The following is a 9,049-nucleotide window of genomic DNA, read 5'->3' as shown; positions in this document are numbered from 1 at the left end:
GTGGTGCTGGGGGGGGGGGGGTGCAGGGGAGGGTATCCTCTTTCAGTTGGTAGCAAGGTGATAGCCCCAGGTCATCCCCAGGTCAGAGCTGGGTCAGATGACAGCTGCTAGCGAGGATGCAGGCTTGGCGGTATTATAATTCACTCATGTAACGGGCTTAGCGGTGATGTAATAGTCACTGCAGCAGGCGAGACAGGATGGATGGTCGTTTGTCCCCGGCTGGTAGTTGTTTAATGAAGGAACCTCTGCACAGCCTTGGTGGTGAGTGGCGTGCATTTTGCCCCGCCTGAGTGACGAGGCTCCAACACTGCACTGTCACCTGAACAGACCTTTGCTAACAGCAAAGTGGGCAGGATGGTGTACCTGGGGGGCCTGGGGGTGTCGTCAGGGGCGGAATAGATGACGGGCGTCGGCGACACACTGAGCCATCACTACCCTTTGCGCCAATACTCACACACTGCACACTCACTTTCAGTCACCATAATTTTACTTAATGGCACAAAGAGTTCTTTGAAGTGATGGGTTTCTGCTAAAATGGGACTGGGGGTTGGGAATGGGAGAGAGGGCCAACAGGCTGACCTATGGCTGCTAAAAAGCACTGTGACTCACTTAATATATGTAGGGGGGTGGTCAAGGGGTTCTACAACGTCATACGTGTAGGGGGGTAGTCAAGGGGTTCTATAATCTCGTGTGTGTGTGTGTGGTGGGGGAGGAGGGGTCACACAGTACAGCACACAGCCTCATGCTTCCTGTACACACACAGGCGAGGGGGAGGAGGTCGGCGCCGAGCGGTGCTTCGGGGAGCCGGGCTGCCTGCCGCTGTATGCCGTGTGTAGGGGGGTGGTCAGGGGGTCACACAGGACAGCACACAGCCTCATGCTTCCTGTACACACACAGGCGAGGGGGAGGAGGTCGGCGCCGAGCGGTGCTTCGGGGAGCTGGGCTGCCTGCCGCTGCCGGAGAGCTTCTTCCACCCCGTGCACCGGCCGCTCAACCTGCCGCCGTACAGCCGCGAGGAGGTGGGCGTCGTGTTCACGGTGCACTCCCGCGAGGACCCGGAGGGCGCGCCCGTGGCGGCGCTGAATGTGGAGGCGGCGCTCAACACGTCCTTCACGCCGCGGCGGCCCACCAAGTTTATCATCCACGGCTTCCTCGACCACACGGGCGTCACCTGGATGCTGGTGAGTGTGGTGTGTACTGTGTGCTGTGTGCTGTGTCTCCTTTACGCCGCGGCGGCAACAAAGGTTTTCATTCACAGTTTAATTCCATGACCACACAGGCAGAAGCTGCGTGGCTGGTGGTGGGCGCGTGGGTATACTCGTTGTAGTATACTATAAGTCATGTCTCGAGTGTTGTCCTCCGCCTCAGGACATGGTACAGGACCTGCTCACCTGGCGGAACCCCAACGTGGTCACCATGAACTGGTCGGGCGGCTCCCTGACTTTGTACTCAACTCTTTCCTTTCCAACACCCCAGGACTAGAGTACTGTATATTGAATTCACTGATGACCCACCCTACAACTCTCCTCCAGGACATGGTCCGCGCCCTCCTGGCCTGGCGGGACCTCAACGTGGTCACCGTGGACTGGTCGGGCGGCTCCCAGACGCTGTACTCGCAGGCCACCGCCAACACGCGCCTCGTCGGCCTCGAAGTCGCTCACTTCATCAACTTCCTCAAGGACGAGGTCGACCTCGAGCCGCGAGACGTGCACATCATCGGCCACTCGCTGGGCTCCCACACGGCAGGTGAGTGAGTGAGTGTGTGTGTGTGTGTGTGTGTGTGTGTGTGTGTGTGTGTGTGTGTGTGTGTGTGTCATTACATCAGTCCCTCGTACGCACGCACACATGAACACACGTGCCCACGGTCGCCGCAGGGTACGCCGGGGAGCGCGTGCCTGGCCTGGGCAGGATCACGGGACTGGACCCCGCCGAGCCGTTCTTCCAGTTCATGTCGCCCAGCGTGCGCCTCGACCCCTCAGACGCCCTCCTCGTCGACGTCATCCACACCGACGCAGACTCCATCTTCAACCTGGGCGCGGGTGAGTGGCGGGGAGGGGGTGGGGGGAGAGGGGACTAATTGAGGATGGGAGCAATGAAGAGGGAGAAGAGGGGGACAGTTGAGGGGTAATGGCGTGCCAGATACATAAAGGGTGAGGCAATAAAGGAAGGGAAGTGGAGGAACCAACAGGGAGGTCACGGGAGAACAGTAACAAGCTGAGGTGGTCGGGTGCGGCCACTTGGGTCACACAAACGACAAACTGGGGAATGTCACGATGGTGTCAAGGAGTCAGGCAGTGTGCAGGACGGGCAGGCTGATGACACCCGCCGTTCCTTGCTACAGGCTTCGGGCTGCGGCAGCCGGTGGGCCACATCGACTTTTACCCCAACGACGGGCGGAGCCAGCCGGGCTGCGACTCCCTGGCGCGAGTGCCGCTCACGGCGCTCACGGACGGGGCGAGCCTGCTGGAGGGTAGGTTTCTTGCTGCACTGTTCGACAAGCATATACACTGTAGCCAGCTCCAGGGTGCGTGACGCCCTGTGCTGTTAGACGTGCTCTTAAACTCCTTACTTCACGCAATGCTGCTTGCTGCTGCCTCGGTGACACAAATGTCCTGCACACCAGGCGGCGCAAGGTACATGACGCGTCCCTGTACTCCTACACTGTTATACATGCTAAGGCAATGCTGCTGCTGCTGCTGCCTTGGTAACACATACGTGGGATTATACATTCTTCTCTCACTCTGAAATCTTCCGACCTCCTCCTCTTTCACCTCTCCTTGTCCTCCTCCCCCCCCAGGCCTGGACGCCGCCCAGAAGGAGTTCATCGCCTGCCACCACAACCGAGCCGCCAAGCTCTTCACGGACTCCATCCTCGGCCGCTGCCCCTACACGGCCTTCCGCTGTCCCTCCTACGCGCATTACCTCAAGGTGTGTATTTGCGCACACACACACACACACACACACACACACACACACACACACACACACACACACAGAGTTGCCTCTCTTTCTATCTTCTATCGATATTTTCATGCTGACTGCTCTTCTGAACTTGCTAACTGCATGCCTACCCCCCTCCCGCGGCCCCGCTGCACACGACTTTCTACTCATGCTCATCCCTATGCTGTCCAAACCCCTTATGCAAGAGTTAACCAGCATCTTCACCCTTTCATCCCTCACGCTGGTAAACTCTGGAACAATCTTCCTTCATCTGTATTTGCTCCTGCCTACGACTTGAACTCTTTCAAGAGGAGGGTATCAGGACACCTCTCCTCCCGAAATTGACGTTTCTTTCGGCCACCTCTTTTGATTCTTTTTTTGGGAGCAGCGAGTAGCGGGCTTTTTTTTTATTATTGTTTCCTTTTTTTGTGTGCCCTTGAGCTGTCTCCTTTGTTGTAAACACACACACACACACACACATGAATGACGGACGGGTGTGTATATCTACAGGGCGAGTGTGTGGACTGCGGACAGCAAAGGAGCGGTTGTGCCAGACTCGGGCTTCACGCCGACGTCTGGCAGGGCGACAACTTAACGCAGGTGCCACTCTACCTGTCCACGGGGCAGGGGCCACACTACTGCCGTGAGTACTACCTCACTTACTGCGTCTTGCCTAAAGCGATACATAACAAAAAGTAAAGATGCACGCAGCACACAGCAAAGACGGTGCCGCCCTGCCTGTTCACGGGGTCGGGGCACCACTTCTGCTGTGAGTGATACTTACTCCGTCTCGCCGCCATGAGATGCAACACTACACACTAAGCAACACAAAAACGCTCTGGCAACAGAAAAAAAACACAACCCTCACAGTCACGGGCGGCGCAATGCCAAGCGATCCACACACAAATATATTTGCACATTCACGGGCGGCAGTGACGGAGTGACATGAGACGGCGCTGCAGTTTTGGGAGCGTAACATAGACATACTATGAGCCGATTTCACAATCCAACACAGTGTCTTCGTAACAGCCCGAACCAAACTATAGAATCCCATATAATCCAAAACGGTGAGGTCTTCGATGCCACACTAAATTCACAAGACTTTTCCGATATAGTTTCATCAAATTTGTGAACTTAAATACAAACACCAGACACTATACAAGGAAATTTCGAAGGCTCTGGTATTGGTTTGGGAACTTACTAACTCATCATGGGGAACTGTGAAACTGGCCGATAATGTAACCTTCGCCCCCTCTCTTCTCCCTCCCCCTCAGTGTACCACTACCTGCTGACGGTGGAGGTGGCGGACCCTGCGGGCGTTGGGGGCAGCGCTCACGGCCGCCTGCAGGTGTCCTTCATCACGGAGGACGGTGAGATCAAGGACTTTGACCTTTCGCAGGAGTAAGTCTGTCCCTACTACGTACAGGTTTGGTTTGTTAATCCTACACGTGCCCAAGGCCTAGGTGGACAGGGCTTTCAGTGGAGGAGGGGGTGGGGGTCATAGCTTACTGACCTTAATCTATGCATGGGGCAGCACTATGGCCTACTGTAGCCATTTTAGTCGATTATTTCACTGACTCACTAGAAGATTGACCGACTGACTGAGTGACTAACCGATTGACTGACTGGTCGACCGATTGACTGACTGACTGACGGACTGACTGACTGACGGGTCTTTTTAACATTAGAAGCTTCAAATTCACTCCAACAAAATAACAAAAAACGAACATGGCCAGACAGAGTGATACATAAAAATACAAAAAAGTAACCATCCTCCTTCCTTTCTCTTCTTCCCCCCGCAGCCGCCCTTTGGTGCAGAGAAGAGGCCGACTGACCGACCGATTGACTGACTGACGGGTACTTTGGGCACTAGAAGATTCACGGCTATTCGAGCAGCGAGTAGCGGGCTTTTTTTTTTTTTATCATTGTTTACTTTTTGTGTGCCCTTGATCTGTCTCCTTTGTTGTAAAAAAATAATCTAAAAACAACAAAAAACAAATACAAACAAAGAAACGGACGTGACCGGAGAGAGTGTAGCAAACGAACCTAATCCAACCTCCTCCCCCTTCTCAGATGTAGTCCCTGGATATGCCTTTTCAACGGCTCCCGGATTTTCTTTTCACTCACTGTCAATGTTCTCGTGCTTTCACTCTTATTTTCTTTTTCAATATTCACTTGACATCTATTTTTCTTTCACTGTTTTTTCACTTATATTTTTTAGCCTTCTGAATTCTTTGTCTTTCCTTCCAGAGTTTTTTTTAAGTAATTCTTCCTTTCTTCTATTTTCTCACTTCCTTTATTGCTATTTTTCAGTAATAATATGTCAGCCAGCTCTTTTTCCTCCTCCCGTAGCCGTCCTCTGGTGCTGCGGAGGGGCCAGGCTTACTCCTTCTTCCTCGAGCACCCGGAGGACCTGAGTTTGAGCACGGAGGCGCTGGTTCAGTGGCGCTACGAGGCCGACATCTTCAACCCCCTGAGCTACTGCGTCCTCTTCTGCGACACCAGCCTCGCCCTCACCCGCCTCACTCTCGCCAGCGTGGACACGAGAGCGGGGGCGGCGGCAGGAGGGGCGGCAGGGGTGGTTCAAAGGTGAGGAAGAGAGGATGTAGGGGGTGTGAGTGAGGGTGTGAGGGGAGAAAGAGGGTGTAGGGGGGGGGGGGAGAGAGAGAGAGAGAGAGAGAGAGAGAGAGAGAGAGAGAGAGAGAGAGAGAGAGAGAGAGAGAGAGAGAGAGAGAGAGAGAGAGAGAGAGAGAGAGAGAGAGAGAGAGAGAGAGAGAAAGTTTGATTATCTGCTTCACTGTCTATCTGTCTGTCTGTCTGGCTACTTATTTTGCTGATTTCTGTCTCCTATGCCTATATGTTACTCTGACCCCCCCCCCCTCTCTCTCTCTCTCTCTCTCTCTCTCTCTCTCAAAATGATCACGTACTACCGCCCACTTACAGATTGGAGGAGGAGAAAGAGGAGAGCGAGAAGGAGGAGGAGGATGAAAAAGAGACGGTGCTGTCGGCCAGGAAGGAAGATACCAAGGTGAAGGAAGGGAAGGAGAAGGCGACGACGAGGACGACGAAGGACAAGGACAAGAGAGAAGAGGAAGAAGAAGAGAAGGAGGCAAAAGTGGCGGCAGATGATGGTGTCGTGATAATGTGCCACAAGCAGGGACGGCCCGTGGTGGTGGTTGAGAGTGAGGCAATGGTGAAGGTTGTGTCATCGCCGCTCTGTCCCAACACCACCGCCGCCAACTACGCCTCCGCCGCCCCTCCCCTCTCCGCCGGCGACTCTGCAGCCACCGCCACCCACAACTTCACGATGGAACTGGTCAACGCAGGACTCGAATCTCTCTCCTCCGTCCTCTCCGCCATTACGTGAAGAGTGCAAAGTTAACGTATTGTCGCCATCATATTTTTCTTCTTCATTCTATCGCTAATACGCGACGATAATAGACGAATATGAAGTCCGTTATTTATCATATATTACACGTAGGGTCATAAAAATTATATATATGTCTTTCCTTATCTCTTTCTTTTATTTTTTATTTTTTACTTCATCCTATTTATTGCTTTAAGTGTGTGTGTGTGTGTGTGTGTGTGTGTGTGTGTGTGTGTGTGTGTGTGTGTGTGTAGGTGAAAATGAATTGTACGAAGGGAGGGATGAAAATAATGGCGAAATGATGATAGTGATGATAATAATAATGACTAAAAGGGCAAGTGAGTGTTGATAACGATGCACCGTAAGAGGGGAGGAAGATAAAGGGAAGAAGGGGTGGTGATGATAATGGTGCCTGTAGAGAAAAATCAGTAATGGACCGCATTGGCTATACAGGCAGCGACACGTGTGGCCACTCGACTGAAGGCTGTCCTTTCTATAGAGTTCAAGTTATAGAGTAGAATCCGTCCGCCGTCTGAGGCTGTATTAGGGATACACGGCCATGGTGCCGCCATCGCTCCAAGCCGATGATTGCACACACTTCACTCCTACCCGATTTCAGTTTTTCTCCATGTCAAATAGTAGTCAGGAAATCGGGTAGGAGTAAAGTGCGTGCAGGCGTTGGCTTGGAGCGGTGGCGGTAACACGGCCCTGTATCCTGGAGGCAGCCACAGACTGCTCAGACGCAATGAAGTACAGAACTTGAATTCTATGGAAAGTACTGCTTTGACAGTTCACCGACTGGCCACGTGTGGCGCTGCCTGAATAGCCAATACGGTCCATTGTAAATGAATTATACGTACTGTAACCTATAACTAAGGAGATAAAGAAAGGAAAGATTGCTTGTGTGTTGATGATGATTGTAAGACGATAAAAAGAAAGGGAAGAAGAAATTATGATGATGATGATGATGATAATGATGGTAATGTCTAGAAAATACTGTGGTTTGTAGATAATGATGTATAGTTAAAAATAAGGCATATTTCTTTATAGTAATGATGATGATGATGGCTAAAATCAGTTTGTCATGAATGATAAACATACGTGTAGGATGATAACCTTTAATAAATACATAGTTTTTAATCCATATTTATATTATTAGGCCACGTACCGGAAGTAGCTCGGTATACATGAGAAAGCATAGTAGGCTAATCACCCGTCTAGTGCTAGTGTGAGACAGGAAAAAAAGAAAACCACTAATGATGCTGAGAAACTAAATGACAACTTAGGTAAATTACTATTATTTTAACTATTATGATTATGTTATTATTTATTTTATTGTTATCATAATATTTGCAGCAGCTTCTCATTATCTTATCCATTCCATTTCAGTCACCCTCGTGTGTCCCATTATTGTGTTATGTTCCGCGCACCACCAATAAAAGGTTTTAATTAAATTCCTTCACTGATCTCCTTCCCTCACTCCCGCTCTAGTCACACACACACACACACACACACACACACAGTTACCCTACATGGCGCGCGCTCTGTTAATTTTTTTTTCATCAATATTCAAACACGCATGCCTCTTTTAGTCGCACAGAATCAGAATGGTGAATGAATGTACTGGATGCCGTATATGTATAATCACGCAACTCACTGGGCAGATATTGACGGTTTGTCGTGATGAAAGGGTAGTATTGCAGAAGTCACCCCCCCCTCCCCCCTTCCGCCCGCCAGTGACAACAACCAGAAGTGCAGAGAAGCGCATTTACTGTAAACAACTAACCAAACTATATATAACCTAATCTAAACTGCCCTCCCCCAACATGATTAAATCTAACCTAATGTAACAATAAATCTAACCTAATCTAACCTGGCTTGATTTTTTTTTCTTTTTTTTTTTACGTCGCGACCTATTGCGCCGGTAGGCTTCTTCCCGGTGGGGCCTGATGGTTTGCCCAGCCCGTTCTGGCGCAGCCGAGTGTTTCTAGTGGCGCCATCTTGTGTTGGCTCATGCTGCCCCCCGGAACGCATCTTTGAGCCTCTCCTTGGGGAGGTTATCTAGAGCCCGGGTTGATGGGTTTTCTTCAGGCCAGCATGTGGGTAGTCTTAGGCCACTCGGCGGTGACTGAAAAACCTCAGCTGTGCGGCGGCCAGGATTCGAACCCGCGTCCATCCTGAACTTAGCCTAACTGAATCTACCCAAGCAACCTGACGACCTAACTCAACTAGATCTAAACCAATCTAATTTGACATGATCTTACGATTCTAACCAAAATAACCTAACGTAACCTGACCTGACCCTAACTAACCTAGCCTGTGCCCCGCTGCCAATATGCGATTAACGGAAAAAATCCCTCGATATGTTGTCCCCCCACGACCCAGACCATATTTTAAGAATTTAATATCTCACGAATGAATGATGTACGACGGTAAAGCAATACGGCAGTGTGTTGCATGTGCCCGAAATACTTCATTCAGCACAAAGGTGTCCCTCGCAGAGATACGTGGAGGCGTTGTTGGAATGATAACGTTGAGAACATGTGAGTCAGAGAAAGGCAGACAGACAGACGTTAAGGGATGGCTGGAATAATGAGCGTTGAAAGCATGTGACTGATGTGAGTGAGAGAAAGATAAACACAGATAGATTAACAAAGGCAGACTGAGAAAAGAAACAGACAGACACAGACACAGACACATTGAGGGATGGCTGGAAGAACTGTTGAAAGTATGTGAGTGAGA

At 50.8% G+C, this 9,049-nt stretch overlaps 1 protein-coding gene across 5 annotated transcripts in view; it reads left to right on the top strand.

Moving 5' to 3' along the window:
* Positions 1–7,761, top strand: part of LOC126982981 (pancreatic triacylglycerol lipase-like) — a 30,416-nt gene extending 22,655 nt beyond the window's left edge. For 3 of the 5 annotated variants that reach the window (XM_050835371.1, XM_050835369.1, XM_050835370.1), the window contains exons 4-12: positions 898–1,181; positions 1,533–1,746; positions 1,875–2,039; positions 2,342–2,470; positions 2,798–2,928; positions 3,451–3,583; positions 4,215–4,341; positions 5,293–5,529; positions 5,884–7,761. In XM_050835371.1, coding sequence (XP_050691328.1) covers positions 898–1,181; positions 1,533–1,746; positions 1,875–2,039; positions 2,342–2,470; positions 2,798–2,928; positions 3,451–3,583; positions 4,215–4,341; positions 5,293–5,529; positions 5,884–6,307 — 1,844 coding nt within the window. In that variant the 3' untranslated portion in view covers positions 6,308–7,761. Of the gene's footprint in view, positions 1–763; positions 778–897; positions 1,182–1,532; positions 1,747–1,874; positions 2,040–2,341; positions 2,471–2,797; positions 2,929–3,450; positions 3,584–4,214; positions 4,342–5,292; positions 5,530–5,883 lie in introns of those variants that run through there. The other 2 variants (XM_050835372.1, XM_050835373.1) reach the window with 2 other exon arrangements.
* Positions 7,762–9,049: the final 1,288 nt, after the last annotated feature.

Source organism: Eriocheir sinensis, chromosome 52 (assembly GCF_024679095.1).
Source record: "Eriocheir sinensis breed Jianghai 21 chromosome 52, ASM2467909v1, whole genome shotgun sequence".
In the NCBI taxonomy this organism is placed as follows: Eukaryota; Metazoa; Arthropoda; class Malacostraca; order Decapoda; family Varunidae; genus Eriocheir; species Eriocheir sinensis.
The sequence above is the reverse complement of the archived record's forward strand: the minus strand, read 5'-3'. Positions and strand labels throughout refer to the sequence as shown.